This window comes from Lynx rufus, unplaced genomic scaffold (assembly GCF_022079265.1).
Source record: "Lynx rufus isolate CCGP_SWC_20201006 ecotype Redwood Valley unplaced genomic scaffold, mLynRuf1.p SCAF_3, whole genome shotgun sequence".
NCBI classification, from domain to species: domain Eukaryota; kingdom Metazoa; phylum Chordata; class Mammalia; order Carnivora; family Felidae; genus Lynx; species Lynx rufus.
The window spans coordinates 160,035,872-160,054,031 of NW_025814845.1; the positions used below are offsets into that span (position 1 = coordinate 160,035,872).

General features: G+C 33.5%; 1 protein-coding gene across 1 annotated transcript in view; it reads right to left on the reverse strand.

Moving 5' to 3' along the window:
- The window catches only part of LOC124521323 (A disintegrin and metallopeptidase domain 3-like), a 116,226-nt gene that overhangs the window by 57,636 nt on the left and 40,430 nt on the right, over positions 1-18,160 (reverse strand). Inside the window, exons 7-11 of the mRNA XM_047092420.1 lie at positions 17,923-17,985; positions 13,874-13,945; positions 13,481-13,647; positions 11,839-11,920; positions 5,065-5,204 (exon numbers count right to left, since the gene is read on the reverse strand). Coding sequence (XP_046948376.1) covers positions 5,065-5,204; positions 11,839-11,920; positions 13,481-13,647; positions 13,874-13,945; positions 17,923-17,985 — 524 coding nt within the window. The remainder of the gene's footprint in view (positions 1-5,064; positions 5,205-11,838; positions 11,921-13,480; positions 13,648-13,873; positions 13,946-17,922; positions 17,986-18,160) is intronic.

An 18,160-nucleotide genomic window follows, 5' to 3' on the forward strand; every position in this document is an offset into this window, starting at 1 on the left:
ATTTAATCACTGTACACATTTTTACTGGAGAATTTAGTCAATTTAGATATTTTATTGATAGTTATGTACTTATTGCCATTATATTGATTGTTTCTTATTGTTTTTATAGTTCTGTTTCCTCCTTCTGTCTTCTGTTGGTATTTGGTGACTTAGTGTTGTGTTTGTGTTCCTTTCTCTTTATTTTTTGTGTATCTATTATTGGTATTTTTTGTGGTATTTTTTGTGAATCTTTTGAGATTCATATGTAACATCCTATGTATACTACAGTCTATTTTAAGTTGATGGCTGAGGGCTGAAGTTCAAGTGTGTTCCAAAAATACTACATTTTTGCTCCCCCTGCATTTTGTTTTTGATATATTTTACATTTTATTTTGTATATAACTTGACTAATTATTATAGGTCTAGATGACTGTCTATATTTGTCTTTTAACACTCATACCAAATACATGGGTGGTTGACTTGCTGCCTTTACTACATGTTTACCTTGAGTGACACTGCTTTCATTCACAGTTTCATTTCTAGTTAAGGCCTCTTCTTTTTCCACTGAAAGAATCCTTTAACATTTCTTGTGATATCTGTTTGGTGTTGATGAACTCCTTTAGTTTTGCTTGTCTGAGGAACTCCTCATCTCTCCTTTAACTCAAGTGATAATCTTGATAGGTACCGTATTTTTTATTATAAATATTCCTTTCATTACTGTGAATATATCATGCCACTCCCTTTTGAACTACAAAGTTTTTTCCAAAAAAACCCCTGATAATCATAGGAAGGTTTCCTTATACATAACTGTTTTTCTCTTGCTGTTTTTAAGATTCTCTGTTTATCTTTATATGTTGTCACTATGATTATAATGGGTATTGCTCTCTTTGGGTCCATATTATTTGAGACTCTTGTTTCCTGGACTTGGATATCTGTCTCCTTCACCAGATTAGGTTAAATTTTCAGACATTATTTCTTCAGATGTATTTTCTGATCCTTTTCTTCTCTTCTACTTCTTTTTATTTAATGTTTATTTTATTTTGAAGGAGGGAGAGAGAGAGGCAGAGCATGAGTGGGGGAGGGGCAGAGAGAGAGAGGAAGACACAGAATCCCAAGTGGGCTCCAGGCTCTGAGCTGTCAGAACAGAGACTAATGCGGGGCTCGAACTCACAAGCCATGAGATCATGACCTGAGCTGAAGTCAGACGCTTAACTGACTGAGCCACCCAGGTGCCCCTCTTCTACTTCTGAGGGTACCTATAAGTGGTAGTATGACTGATGTTACCCTAGAGGTTCCTTAAAATAACTTCAATTTTTAAAATTATTTTTTTCTTTCTGCTTCTCTGATCGGGTGCTTTCCATTATCCAATCTTCCAGATTGCTTATCCATTCTTGTGCAACATCTAATCTGCTGTTGATTTCCTCTAGTGTGTTTTTTATTTCAGTTATTGTATTCTTCAGCTTGATTGATTCTTTTTTATATTTTCTATGTATTTGTTGAAGTTCTCACTGTGATTCCTCTTCCAGTTTGGTGACCATCTTTATGACCATTCCTTTGAACTTTGCCTAGTGGACTGACTATCCATTTCACTTTTCTCAGGTATTGTCTTGTTCTTTCATTTGCAACCTCTAGTGCCTCATTTTGCCTCCTTCTGTTTATTTCTATGTACTAAGCAGTTATGTCTCCTGGTCTTGAAGGAGTGGCTTTATGCAGATAGTCCTTTATGCAGGTACTGTGGGGCTCAGTAGTGCATACCCACATGGACTGCCAAACCAAGTGCTCCAGGACTCTCTATGGGCTGTGTGCATGTTCCTGTTTTGGCTAGTCGATGATAGGTGGTCACCAGACTTGCTGGTGAGTGGGGCTGTCCCTCAGTGCACATGTATATGAGTGAGGTTCAGCTACAGACACATTGGTGTTTAGGGCTGGCCCTTAACCCATCTGGGAGTCCTGGCCATGACTCTTAGAGGCATGCTGGTAAAGTGGCTGGCTTCCCAGCGTGGGGCCCTTGGGAGGGGCTCTGGTGGTGGCTTATGACACCCACTAGGTCTGGCAGGATGGGGGGCTGCTTGGGTGGCAGCTCTCATACTGACCAAGGGTGCACACCAAGAGTGGTGAAGGGGCACTGTATTGAATATTTGAAAGTTGCTAAGAGATTATACATTAAAAGTTCTTATTATAAGAAAAAAAAAAGACTTGTTACTCCTAATGGTGACAAACGTTAACTGGTTTTCTGTCCCTTTGACTCTTTCCTCTCCTTCTGGGACCCCTATAATGTGAATATTGGTCTGCTGGATTTGTTTAGTAAGCCCCTTATTTAACTTCACATTTCAAAAATTATTTCTTTTTGTTGATCTGGCTATGAGTTCTACTACTCTGTTCGTGAGTTCATTGATCTTTTCTTGTGCTTCATCTAGTCTGCTTGTTAAATCCCTCTATTGAATTTTCAGTTCTGTTATTATATTCTTCAGTTCTGTTTTATAATCTTAAGTTCTGTGACTTCTATTTGGTACTTTCTTCTATTTTATATCTCTGTTGATGTTCTCACCTTGTTCATTCATTCTTCTCCCAAGCTTGGTGAGCATCTTTATGACCATTACTTCAAACAAAATTTATTAGGTAGATTACTTATTGCTGTATTATTAAGTCTTTTTCTGATGTTTTGCCTTCTTTTGTTTGGAACAAATTCCTCTGTTTCTTGATTTTGTTTTATTCTCTGTCCACTGCTATGCATTAGATAAAACAGCCTTCTCTTCCAGTCTCAAAGGGGTGGCCTCATGTAGGAGATGAGCCTTGCTATTCAGGCTTCTCCTAACTCTTGGTTGTCTCTCAAACTCTTGTGATTGTCCAAGCAGCCAATTTTAGTTTTTGGCTTCAAGTGGTTAAAGATGTACCAAGACCTTTAACTGTCCCAAAGGGGAGGAGCTCAATAAGCACCTAGGTTCAGGGTGATTGGAAGCCAGACCCTCAAGCAACAGCTTTTAAAGTATAAAAATACACACAGTGCTATGGGGCTACAAACATATACCTTGCTGGCCAACAGAGTAAGGAGATGCAGAGATGTATACTGTGCAACATTCTCAAAACTTAGGGTACCAGATGATTATAAAAGTTCATTTTGAGGTGCCTGGGTGGCTCAGTCGGTTAAGCATCCAACTTCAGCTCAGGTCATGATGTCACAGTTCATGGATTCAAGCTCCACATCAGTGGGTTCGAGCCCCACATCTGTGCTGACAGCTCAGAGCCTGGAGCCTGCTTCAGATTCTGTCTTCCTCACTCTCTGCCCACCCCCCACTCACGCTCTGTCTCTCTCTGTCTCTCTCTCTCTCTCACAAAAATAAATAAACATTAAAACAAATTTTTTAAAAAGTTCCTTTCCTGAGATCCCAGAGATCTTTTGTGAGTCAGAGAAAGAGCACAAAATGGCACATACTAGACTCCATTTCCAGAGTGCACCTTAGTAGGACTCTAAAGGTGTCCCAAACCAGAAGCCTGCCCCTCAGGCAGAAGCTCCAGGACAAGCAAATAGGCCATTTCAAAGAAAGTTTGGTGTTATGTTTCAGTCTGCTGTCTGTGTATTGCCACAAAAGTAGTAGCTGGCCAAGAACCATCTCTTAATTTGTTATAGTTCCATGAGACCCAGGAATGCAAACCTTCCTGGACACCAGAGCTAGGTGATATGTCAGGCACCTCTACAAACTTCTCTATGGAAGAGATTGGCACTCCAGAGTACAACAGATGAAGACAGCCAAGTTAGCACCTGCTATCTTAAAAGTTGTGGTATCCAAGGATGGTTCAAACCCTTTATTCCTTAGGGGAAAACTACTGGTTTCAGTTTTCTCCTGATTTGGGGTTGGCATGTGAGGGGTGGGAATTATAGAAAGATATAAGATTGTGCCTTAGCCTCCCCTACCCACTCTGTTATGGGGTTTTTTTTTTCTCATTTGCCCAATATGTAGGAGTTCTTACTTAGTTTTTATATTTTTAAAGGAAAATGATCCATATGTAGTTATAGATTTGTTGTGTCTGTAGAAGAACATGAGTTCAGATTATTCTTATGTTGCCATCTTGAACCAGAACCCCTGCAAAAAATTCTTGGCATCTCCTTTTCTCTCAATTTTAAGAAACTGCTATAGATTATTATGAGAATCATCATTTCCAAATATCACTATATTCTTGCTCCCTCTGATATATTTCATATTCATTTTATAAGATAATTTTTATTATCCATACTGCATGAACCAATTAAAAATATATTTCATTACATTTATCATAAGATCCTAATTTCCACATCATGATTGCATGATCAGGCTCTTTTCTGTATCACATCCTGGACTTCTTTCCATGACTCATTATTTATCCCCATTGCATGTTACTTCTTTTTCCTTACGTCTAAAACATTCTCCCTTACAGTCCCAGCTATATTTTTTTCACTTTTATCCTCCCCCCAACCTCCTTAACTTCAGTCTGTCAAGCTTTACAATCTTGTCGCTACCCAAGTGTTAGTTCACTTGCTTTCACTGAAACTTTTTCAATGAGCTCTCTAATAACCAGATTCATTCTCATTCAGATCCCAACAAAATTATTTCCATAATTATTCCTAGACTACTTTATCAGAATGTTTCTTCTCCCCATACTTTCGCTATTCATTTTCTTCTTGGAACCTATCATAAACTGTTTAGATTTTGTTTGTTTTTATGTCTACTTTTTAATTTTCTATCTCTGATGGACTAATGTATTTAGGACTTATCTATCTTATTAACTATTTGTAAATCAAACTAACACAATAACCGGGACACAGTAGATGTTCATTAAAATTATTTTTTGGTGAATGAATAAATTTTACTCTAAGATTCTAGTAAGCCCCAGAAAGTTATCATCAACATCCACTTTCTCTCTATACTAGAATGATTAAGCACAATTTCTATAATATCAAATGTCCACTTCCTTTAGGCATTAAATTAGCACATATTTACTTAATAAGAAATGTTCATAATCAGGTCATATTGAAAGAGATTGTACATTAAAGAATATTACAAACATTTCCCAAGGGAAGATATAGATTTGAAAAAAATAAAACCTTACATTGCCTCAGGGTTCATTATGCATGTAGATCCTGGACAGTAACAAGTGAGGATGTCATTATTATATGTTAATCCCAGATTAACTCCAAGCAACTGTGTCATAACAACTGAAAATGCCTCTAAAGTTATCATCTTTGGATACTAAATAGAAAAAAAAAATCACAATTGTTGCCTAACTTGTTTATCTATTTTATCTTTTCAAGTAAATATAATGTATATAAGTTAAACTAGTATAACAAAGTTCATTATTTTCTTAAGAATATGGAAAAAATAGGCAAATTTTGTTATTATCTTTGAGTAATAGTATTTTTAGTCCAAATGGCATTGACAAATAACAAATAAGATTAATGCAATTTCATGTTTTAATGACATGCTACTGATTTAAATCTGAATTTTTTTAATGGAAAATAATAAGCATTGCTTCTGTAACTATATTACTTTCCATGTGAACAATTAGAAAAAAGTACACAGATTCTTAAGGGTTGGGTTGGCCATTAGTTTTGACTTCAGAAACAGTTTTAGGGAAGAAATCAAATTAACTTTCTTCTAAAGGCAGAATGTGCAAGCAGCATTTTTTTTGTCTTAAAAACTAAAACTTGAGAAGTAGTCATGTCAGCAGCATGGAAATCCTTGGCAATCAATGATTTTTACATGATCTCTATAGTTTTGCCTTTTATAGAATGTCACAGAATAATAATATAATATAATAATATAATATAATATTAATATAATACAGGATATAACAGCACTTAGCCTTTTCTCCAAATGGCTTCTTTCATTAACCAGTATCCATTTAAGATTCCTTTATGTCTTCAAATGCCTTGTGGCTCCTTTTTTAAATAACTGAATAATATTCCTTTATATGTATTTATTCCAGTTTTTTTTATCCATTCACTTATTAAACGATATCTTGGTTCCTTCTAATTTTTGCCAATTGTGAATAAAGTTGCCATAAATATTCATGTACATGATCTTGTGTGGATATAAGAAGTTTTATACTCATTTGGGTAACTGCCAAAGAGGACAGTTGCTGGATCATATGGTAAGAGTAAGAAATTGCCAAACTGTCTTCCACAGTGGCTGTACCAGTTTGCATTCCTATGATCATGAATGAGAGTTTCTGTTGCTCCACATCCTTATGTGTTTGGTGTAACCAGTGTTTTTGAATTCCAGTACAAAGCTGAAAAGGACTGGGAAATTACATTCTTGCCTTGTTCCTGATCTCACTGGGAAAGCATTTAGTTTCTCACAATTAAGGTGTTAGCTGCAGGTCTTTTCTAGATGTCTCAAGTTAAGAAAGTTCCCTTCTAGACTTGGTTTTCTAAAATTTTGTCACAAATGGTGTTGGGATTTGTCAAATTCTTTTTCTGCATCTATTGACATGATCAAAGAAGTTTTCTAGTTTAGTCTAAGGATGGAATTGGTTAAATTAAATGATTAACTAGTCTTACATACCTGAATAAATTCTGAGTGTAGGTGTCAACAAGGAAATTTAAACTATTCTAAAAAGAAATTCTAGAGTGGAAAAATGCAATAAATGAGCTTAAAAATCCACTGGAGGTATTCAAAATTAGATTTGATCAGGCAGAAGAAAGAATAAGATCTGAAGACTGATCATTTGAAATCATCCAGTCAGAGAAGTAAAAAGAAAAAAAGAATGAAGAAGATAGAACCTATTGACATGAACAAGCAGATCAATGTATGCATTATGGGGATCTCAGAAGGAGAAAAAAGAAAGAAAGGGACAGAGAGTTTATTTGGAGAAATAATGACCATAAACTTCAGAAATCTGAGTGAACTGCTCAACAAACTCCAACTAGGATAAATCCAAAGAGACCCACAAATTTCCCATTATAATCAAACTGCCATAAGGTAAAGGTGAGGAGAGAATCTTGAAAGAAGCAAGACAAAAATAACTTGTCACATATAAGGGAACTCCCATAAGATTACCAGTAGACTTCTCAGCAGAAATTTTACAGGCCATAAGGGATTAGGATGAATACATTCAAACTGCTGAAAGAAAGAAACTGTCAACCAAAATTACTGTATCCAGGAAAACCATAGTTTAAAATATAATGAAGACATTAAGACTTTTCCAGAAAAATAAAAGCTGAGGTAATGAACAAAAGTTAATTACCACTAGACTTGATCTATAAGAAATGCTAAAGGGAGGCTGTCATGTTGAAACTAAAGGATGCTGGTTAGCAATATAAAGCCAAAAGAAAATTATAAAGTTCTCTAATAAAGATAAATACATGGACAAATATAGTAACATATATTATTGTAATTTTGGTGGGTAAGTTCACTTTTAATTATTGTATAGAATCGGAAGGACAAATACAAAAAAAAAAAAACCAAAACAAAACAAACAAAGCCTATAATCTATGTAATAACATAAAATGAGAAATAGAGCTGTAAAGGAGTAATGTTTTTGTATGCAATTGAAGTTAAGATGTTATCAGTTTAAAATACTATTAATGTTAATATATTTTAAGTAATTAAAATGGTGATTAAAAATAAAATATGTACACAATATACACAAAATAAAAACAGAAGGGAACCAGAGCATGTCACAATAAAAAAAAAAATCAGTGGAACACAAACGAAAGCATTAAGAGAGAGGAAGGGACAAAAATGTTACAGGGTATAAAGAATAAAATTAGCAAAATGGCAATAGTAAGCTTTTCATATAAGAAATTAATTTAAATTTGAATAAATTAAACTCCCTAATAAAAATATACAGATAGGTTGAAAGATTCAAAAACAGATTCCAACTATATTACTTCAGATATAAGACTTACATAAGCTAAAAGGTTAAAAAGGAAGAAAGATATTCCTTGCAAATTATAACCAAATGAGAACAGGGGTGGCCATACTCATATCAAACACAATAGAGTTTAAATCAAAAACTATTAAAAGGGAATAATAAAAGGGTCAATTAACCAAGAATATATAATAATTATACTTATGCACCAAACATCAGAGCTCTTAAATATATGAAGCAAGTTTTGAAAGAATTGAAGGGATAAACAGAAACATAATATCAAAAGACTATAATACCTCACTTTTAATAATGGATAGAAAACTTAGACAAAAGATAATTAAATAAAGGATTTGACAACAGTATAGACCAGCTGGACCTAATAAAGATATACAGAACATCCCACCTAACAAGAGTGGAATACACATCTTTCTCAAGTGAACGTAGAATATTCTGGGGGATAGACTACTTGTCATACTACAAAACAAGTAACTTTAAAAATATTGAAATTATACAAAGTATCTTTTCTGATCCCTATGGATTGAAACAAGAGAATAACAAGTGAAAGAAAACTTGAAAGTCCACAGATCTGTGAAACTTCAACAACAGACTCAGACACCACTAAGTCCAAGTTAGAAGTCACAAAAGAAATGAGAAAATACATTGAGATAAAAAGAAAATGAAAACACAATGTATCTAAACTTACAGGATCCAGTAAAAGATATGCTAAGAGGCATGCTTACAGCAGTATACACATACATTTAAAAAGAAAAACAAGGGCGCCTGGGTGGCTCAGTTGGTTAAGCCTCCGACTTCAGCTCAGGTCAAGATCTCGCGGTCCATGAGTTTGAGCCCCGCGTCGGGCTCTGGGCTGATGGCTCAGAGCCTGGAGCCTGCTTCCGATTCTGTGTCTCCTTCTCTCTCTGCCCCTCCCCCGTTCATGCTTTGTCTCTTTCTGTCTCAAAAATAAAAATAAACTTTAAAAAAAGAAAAAGAAAAACAGATGTCATATCAACAGCGTAATTTCACCACTCAAGAAATTAGAAAAAATGAACCCCAGCAAAAAGAAGGAAATGAATAATACAGATTAAAGCAGAGAAAGAACAGAAAAACAATAGAAAAAATTCAATAAAACAAATAGTGGGTTCTTTTAAAAGATCAACAAAATTGGCATATTCTTAGCTAGATTAACTAAGAGATAGTACTCAAATGCTTAAAATAAGAAATAAAAGAGGGGGCACCTGGGTGGCTCAGTGGGTTGAGTGTCCAACTCCTCATTTTCACTCAGGTCATGATCTCACAGTTTATGGGATTGAGCCCCATCTTGGGCTCTGGGCTGACAGAGCAGAGCCGCTTGGGATCTTCTCTCTCCCTCTCTCCCTGCCCCTCCCCAACTCATGCACACATGCCAGCACATGTGCGTGCACACTCTCTCTCTCAAAATAAATAAATAAACTTAACAAAAAGAAATAAAAGACATTGTAAGTGACATGACAGAATTAAAAAAAATGTAAGAGAATACTATTAAAAATAGTAATCCAATAAATTGGATAAGCAAGAAAAAAAGGATAAACTCCTAGAAACATACAATCTTTCAAGACTCACTCATGAAGAAATAAAATAATAACTACTAAGGAGATTGAAATAATGGTAAAAATAGTAAAAACACCTCCCAAAAAGAAAAGCCCAGGACTTGATGGTTTTCCTGGTAAATTCTACATTAAACATTAAACAAAGAATTAATACCAATCCTCCTCAAATTCTTCCAAAGAATTAAAAGAGAAGGAACACTCCTAAACTCATTCTGTGAAATCATTCTATGATTACCCTGATACAAAAACTCAACAAGAAAACTATAGAGCAATATCCCTAATGAATATTGATATAAAAATCCTCAACCAAATACTAGCAAACTGAATGGAATAGCATATTAAAAAGATTCTACACCATGAGTGAGTGGTATTTATATCTGGAATGTGAGGAACATTTAACATTTGAATAGCTATCAATGTAAAACCCCATTTTTGAAGAATGAAGAAAAAATACCTCATGATAATCTCTATGCTGAAAATGGATTTCACAAGATTCAACATCTTTTTATAATTAAAAACACTCAACAAACTAGGAATATACGAAAACTACCTCGACATAATCAAGGACATGTAGAAAAGCCCACAGCTAATGTCACACATGCTGGTGAAATCCTGACAATTTTACCTCTAAGATCAAGAACTAGATGGAATACTCACTCACCACTTCTATTTAACATAGTATAGAAAGACCTAGCCAGAGCAATTAAGCAATAAAATAAATAAAAGGCTTATAGTTTGGAAAGAAAGAAGCAAAATTATCTCTGTTTGCAAATGACATGATCCATATGTAGACATATATATCACTGGAATAGATTAAAGAGCCTAGAAATAAACCCTTGCATATAATTAAATGATCTATAAAAAGGTGCCAATATGACACAATGGGAAAGGACAGTCTGTTCAACAAGTATACTCAAGGGAGAAAATACAGCTTTTTCAATAAATGGTGATGGGAACATTGGATATCCACATAACAAAAGAATAAAGTTGGACCCACATATTTCACCATATACAAAAATTAATTCAAAATGGCTTAAAAATCTAAATGTAAGACTCAAAATTATAAAACTTTTAAAAGAAAACAGGAAAAAACTTTATGACATTAGGTTTGACAATTATTTCTTAGATATGATACCAAAAGCACAGGCAACAAAAGTAAAAGTGGACAAATGGGACTACACCAAACATAAAACTTTTGTGCTTCAAAGGACATGATCAACAAAGTGTAAAGGCAACCTACAAAATGGGGGGAAATTTTGCAAATCGTATAGCTGATAAGAGACTAATATCCGAAATATAAAGAACTCATACAATCCAAAAACAAACAAAAAAAACCTCAAAGCCATTAAAAAATGGGCTAAGGACTTGAATAGACATTTCTGCAGGGAAGATTTCACAAGGTCACAAGGTATATGAAAAGATCCTCAATATTATTAATAATCATAGAAACGTAGATCAAAACCACAGTAAGATATCACCACATACCCAATAGGATGGCTACTGTAAAATAAAGCAACTGCAGAAAGTAACAGGTGTTGGTGAGGTTGTGATGGATATAATGTGAACTACTAGTGGGATTATCAAATGGTGCAACCATTCTCAAAATTAGTATGATCATTCCTCAAAATATTAAAGATGACCCAGCAAACCTACTTCTGTATGTGTGTGTGTGTGTATATATATATATATATATATATATATCACCATATATATATATATATATACATATATGCAAAATAACTGGAATCAGCATTTCAAAGAGATATCTGCACTCCTACATTTATTACAGCATTATTTATGATAGCCAAGGTATTAAAAACAACTTAGGTGTTCATTGACATGTTAATGGAAAAAAATAAAATGTCACCTATACAGACACACATAATGGAATGTTATTCAGCCATAAGAAGAATGAAATCCTGCTATATGCAACGACATGTATGAACCTAGACTGTACTATAATAAGAGAAGTAAGCCAGACACGTGAAGACAAAAATTGTATGTTCACCATTATATAGGGAATCCAAAAATGTCATACTCACAGAAGCAGGTAAATAGAATGGTAGATGCCAGGGGCTAGAGGGCTTGGAAAATGGGGCCATGTTGGTGAAAAGGCACAAAGCTATAGTTATGCAAGATGAGGAGTTCTTGAGATCTGTCTCACAATGATGGAACATCATAAGCACTACTGAACTATATGCTTAAAATAGCTAAGATGGTAAATTTCACATTCTGGGTATTTTACCACACACAAAAATTTTAAAATTGTAATATTTGACTTTCAAAATCCAAATAAAAGGTATTTCATAAAAATGTGTCAAAACAGCATGGTAGAAACACTATATGTATGTTTGTTCCCTGAAATAGATATTAACTTCAAAAGGTGATATAATTACTAAAGAGATGGAGATAAAATGCATACCAGAGCAATTCCTGCAGCAAACTTTGGATTGCATGCCATTCCATGATATGTTGCTCCTACATAATTAGGATGGTCTCTATAACTAAAATAACAAAATTTTTTATTGTAAATAAACATACTTTATTAATAACTTAATGACGTTTTAAGAATTGGATTCCTCAGTAAAGCTGTTTTTTGAAACTTGAGTATTACATATTGAATCTAATGTTTTTAATCATTTTGTATTTGATTTCCCACAGTTTCTAAAAGTTAAGTTCTAAAGTCTACTTTAATGTCATATGATACACAGCCCAAAACCCAGCAGTGCCTACCCTTCTGAAAAATTAATCATCACTCTTGCCACCACTGGATGGATATAATTCTAAGATGTACAAGTCAGGATAGTTTACTGCCATGATTTGCATTAATTGATTCTGTAAAGCATATAAAAAAGGATGGATTGGAGGACAGGGAGAGAAAAGACAATATGAGGTAGACTCATATTGAGAGAGAGGATACAGAAAGGATCCTCACACATTTCAGTCCCATTAATGTTTTCCTGAGTACCCAGACCTGACCTTAATGCAGTAGGAGACACCAATAGATTTATAAATGTATTCCGTATTGCTTAAGACCTTCTGAATTATGTTCTTATTTTTCCATGTAAATTAATCAAATTAGTAAAGCAAACATCTATATGAAGGCTTTTGAAAACTATAGTACAAATAGTTATATATCTATACCTTAGGTTATTATACAAATACTAGAAGGTAACCATATTATTATTTTAATGTTTTTATTTTAACCAGTTTTATATGCAACTGTTGCATTCTGTTAACTAATTTATATTTTATTTAATATTAAAGTGATAGTTTCAATTATTTAACTCTGAGAAAATCTTTAAAACCCTTGAGGCCCCATGTTTATCCCAAGGCTTTCTGAATTTTCTTTTTTTTTTTAATTTTTTTTAACATTTATTTATTTTTTTTTTAATTTTTTTTTTTTTTTCAACGTTTATTTATTTTTGGGACAGAGAGAGACAGAGCATGAACGGGGGAGGGGCAGCGAGAGAAGGAGACACAGAATCGGAAACAGGCTCCAGGCTCCGAGCCATCAGCCCAGAGCCTGACGCGGGGCTCGAACTCACGGACCGCGAGATCGTGACCTGGCTGAAGTCGGACGCCCAACCGACTGCGCCACCCAGGCGCCCCAACATTTATTTATTTTTGAGACAGAGACAGAGCATGAACGGGGGAGGGGCAGAGAGAGAGGGAGACACAGAATCGGAAGCAGGCTCCAGGCTCTGAGCCATCCGCCCAGAGCCCGACGCAGGGCTCAAACTCAAACTCACGGACCGCGAGATCATGACCTGAGCTGAAGTCAGACGCTCAACTGACTGAGGCACCCAGGCGCCCTGGCTTTCTGAATTTTCAAATTTAATACACTTCCATGGGTAAACAGTCCACTCTGAGAATAATGGCCTGCTACGATTTAGTGTCCTACATTGTTATTAGATTTTTATATTTTGCATTTTGCTAACACAGTATGCATACGATTTTTGAGGTGTCTTGTCATAACCCATAACACATTTTGCATATAATTCTGATCACTAACATATGAGGTAATTTTATAAATTCCATATCAATGCAAATAATGCACTTACATTAATAAGTATGCCATATCACGAGACCTTTGAAATAAACTTTTTTCTTTCCATGACACAAATCTTTGTAGTACTTCATCAGCATCCCCATTAGTTGAAATCTTATTTTGATCTGACCAGAACTCCAAAGAAGTTAGCTTAACAGTGACTTTAAGCTGGGAAAACATCTAAAAATAAAAGTTACACCACATACAGGTGTAAGTAGTCATAAGTATTACATTACATCTCTATACATAATGCTAATATATTCACTTCACTCATTTTTGGAGATGAGATTCATCAGTGGATAAAACTAGTTTTAAGAATATATTTTATAAAATTGTAAATACTATTTATACAAACAATGTTATTGCATTAATAGGAATGTTTAGTATTTAAATGAAACATACTTACAGCATTGATAAGACCAAAGATATGGACAACTTTCTCAACTGTACCTGGCACTTCAGAGCCCATATAATCAAACTGAAAGACAAATTTTGTTCACTATTAAAAATTACTAAACCAGCACGTTTTAAATGGATATAAGTGTCAAAATAATGCAGTGCTCAGTGAAAGGAAAAAAAGCAGAATTAAGTGCTTAGTAAGTTTTAGGCTTAAACCTATGGAGCTTATGTATTAATAATAATAAAATGAGAAGTTTGTGATTATCTTCTTCCTTACACATACAGAAATTAAGGGTTGAAAGTTAAAGTTCCAAGATTGTATGACTACTAACAATAGGAACCAGGACTCAAATCTCTTAACTAAAATACTAAGTCATTTTTATCTGATATAGTATGCTGCCACCACCATTTTCTTCAGCACAGTAAGAAAACATGACTATATACCCCATATAAACAATGTACCATAAAAATAAAAATACTCAAGAAATTGTCCTCAAAGAAACAAAAATCACATATTACCTCTGAAATGCTTTAATTATATGTATATGCACATACTTAGTAGACTGAATAAAAAGTATTTTAATGATGTTATTTTTACCTACATGAATAACTCGATCATGGTTATATAAGATAATGATCTTATTCTAGGTAAATGAACACTGAAAAAAAGCTTCATGATGCAATTTACAACGTACTTTCAAATACAGCACAAGTGATAATGGGATACAATCAATGGACTACAATAAATCTGAGTAAATAGAGTATAGGTATTTTTTGTGTTACTCTTATTCTTGCAACTTTTTGGAAAATTTAAAAATATTTCAAAATTAAATATTTAAAGAGTTGAAGTAAAATAAAAATAATTGCAGATGAACAAAAGATGAAGCAAATTCATCAACAGGCTAAACAGAAATGTCAGCAATGGAGACCTATAAGAAGGAACAAAGAGTTTTGAAAATGGTAAACATGGGGGGAAAATGAAATTCTTTTTTCATTTCCTTAATTTCCTTAAACAATTGAATATTTAAAAGAATAAACTATTGTGTAGTTTAGAACACATGGCAAAGTAAAATATATTACAATAACATCACATAGGGTTAGTTTTACAATTATTTTCATTAATTTTTTAAGAGTGTAGTTGACACAGACTGTTACATTAGTTTCAGGTGTACAACATATTAATTCCACAAGGGTAAACATTACCCTAAGCTCATCATAAGTGTAGCTATTTCTGTCACCATACAAAGCTATTACAACATCATTGACTTTATTCCTAACGCTATGCTGTGCCTTTTATTCTCATAACACTCATTCCGTATCTAGAAGACTGTATCTCCCATTCTCCTTTACCTATTTTACCTATCCCCCACTCCCTCTATTCTGGCAATCATCAGCTTGCTCTCATTGTTCATGTGTTGAATTCTGCTTTTTATTTATTTTTATAGATTCCACATATGAATAAAATCATATGGTATTTTTTTTTCCCAGTCCGACTTATTTCATTTAGCATAATAGCCTCTAGGTCCATCCATTATGTCACAAAGAGCATGACCTCATTATTTTTTAAGGCTTTACAATGAAACCACACAAGATCCCAAATAGCCAAAGCAATGTTGGAAAAGAAGAACAAAGCTGGAGGTAACACAGTTTAATATTTCAAGATATATATATTATAAAGCCGTAGTAATCAAAACAGTATGGTACTGGCACAAAAATAGGCACATAGATCAGTGGAACAGAATGGAGAGTCCAGAAATAAACCCACAATTATATGGTTAATTAATCAATGACAACAGAAGCAAGAATGCACAATGGGGAAAAGACAATCTCTTCAATAAATGATGCTGCAAAAAACAGCTATGTGTAAAAGGATAAAACTGGACCACTTTCTAAACACTATACACAAAAATAAACTCAAAACAGATTAAAGACGTAAACGTAAGCCTTGAAACCATAAAAATCCTGGAAGACAACACAGGCAGCAATTTCTCCGTCATTGGCTGTAGCAACATTTTTCTAGATAGGTCTCTTGAGGCAAGGGAGACAAAAGCAAAAATAAACTATTGGAACTATATCAAAATAAAAAGCTTTTGCATAAAGAAATCATCAACAAAACAAAAAAGCAACATACTGAACACAAGTAGATATCCACAAATGTTATATCCGTTAAGGGGATAATATCCACATAACTTTATTTTTATAAACCTCTTACATTATATGTGAATGGGTATAACATTAATCCTAGATTGTGACAAGAATGTTAATTGGAACCACTCAAGAAACCAATGGGGTAAGATGTGAGAGATAAAAAGGTACAGCAGCAAAATATAATATAGGAGATAAAGATAAAAGCTAAAAAATACCCCATTAACCCAAGGGTAGCAAAGGAGGAACAGAGAAGCAAATAACTAATAAGACAAACAATACTAATAGCATAGTAGTACTTAACCTACACCCACAGTATTAGTACTTTTGATAAAACTTAAATCAACTAAATGTATAATGAAAAGGCAGGGATTATCTAAAAAAATCAGTTTACAAATCATACTTGAAAATTTAAGACAGATAAACTGAATACAAAAAAGAAGGAATACTATTCATAGGATATTATAAAGAACTCTGGAGTTCTTTATTGTTGTTTTTGCATGATGACATTTGCATTGAAAATTCCTTCTGTTGTCATTGGAATGGTAAGAAGGTATCCAGCTAAATGGAGAGAGAAAAGTAGGCTGTCTATATTTAATATTAGCAACCTCATGGGGACAGCTATGACAAAACATAATTCCAATGCTTATGATACTGGTTTTAGGACAAATAGTATTATTCCCTATGTAACAATAACAAAAATCTAAATCTAAATGCCCCCAAAGGGCATTAGCCAGTAAAATACATTAAATTATATTAAATATATTAATCAGATACTATATAAATGTTAAAATTAAATTAATATATTTAATATGTGGAAAAACAAAATAATTTACAAAATAGCATATGTAAGACAAAGGTATAAGAACATATATATACATGTATGTATATTAAAAACAGAAAATGTGCATAAAATTTATCTCCTGGTAATAAAATTATATGTGCTTTTCTCTTTATTATTTTGTCTGCCTATTCTTTCCTATTATTTTTATAAAAATTATTTAAAGATCTAAATATTGCCTTTTATCAACAAGATCTAATTTTCAACATTATCGCACTTGATAAACCTTATATAAAAATATCAGTAATAATGAAAACATAAGATTTCTTAGTTGCCACCCATAATGGCTTTGCTGATTATATATAAATAAAAATTTCCCTAACTAAATGAATATTCCAATGGATAATTCTTCCCATTTTTAGAATATAGAATTTCTGCCAGAGAATCCAAGAAATTGTAAAGCATAAAATAATCTTATAAAAGATAATTTTTAATAACAGGGATCTCCCATTTATAATAAACTAAATAGCTTATTTTAAAATGGAAATTAAGGGGCGCCTGGGTGGCGCAGTCGGTTAAGCGTCCGACTTCAGCCAGGTCACGATCTCACGGTCTGTGAGTTCGAGCCCCGCGTCAGGCTCTGGGCTGATGGCTCGGAGCCTGGAGCCTGTTTCCGATTCTGTGTCTCCCTCTCTCTCTGCCCCTCCCCCGTTCATGCTCTGTCTCTGTCTGTCCCAAAAATAAATAAAAAAAACGTTGAAAAAAAATTTAAAAAAAAAAAAAAATAAATAAAATGGAAATTAATTTATGGAAGAGTTTCCTCACAATTTGGAGTGGATCCAGAAGTATATGCAGCTAGTTATAATCGAATAGGTTATAGTATAGTAGAACACTTCCATACATACAAATTATACATTATTGCTAGAATTCTATATTTGTAAGTTAACACTGTAAATATTAGTCCCCCATGTTAATCCAAAGGCAACTGACAACATTTATGTCCTGCTACACTAAGATACATATTTCAAAGAGTAAAATATATCTGTATTTAAGACAAGGAGAATTTTCTTTTTCACATTCCCATTAAATATAAACACAAAACAAAGCTATTATATATCAATAATGCATACCAAGGCTTTATCCACAATGATTTGTATTTTCAGAAATCTGTTCAATAATGCATCCGAATCTTTCTGCAAAACAGAGGACATGAATTAAATAAAACATGAAAATAAATAAAAAAATATTAAAAATATATTGTTATTATCGTGCACATTATATATGTATCTATATACACATGGAGGAAGAAAGAAAGAAAGGAAAGAAAGAAAGAAAGAAAGAAAGAAAGAAAGAAAGAAAGAGAAACTA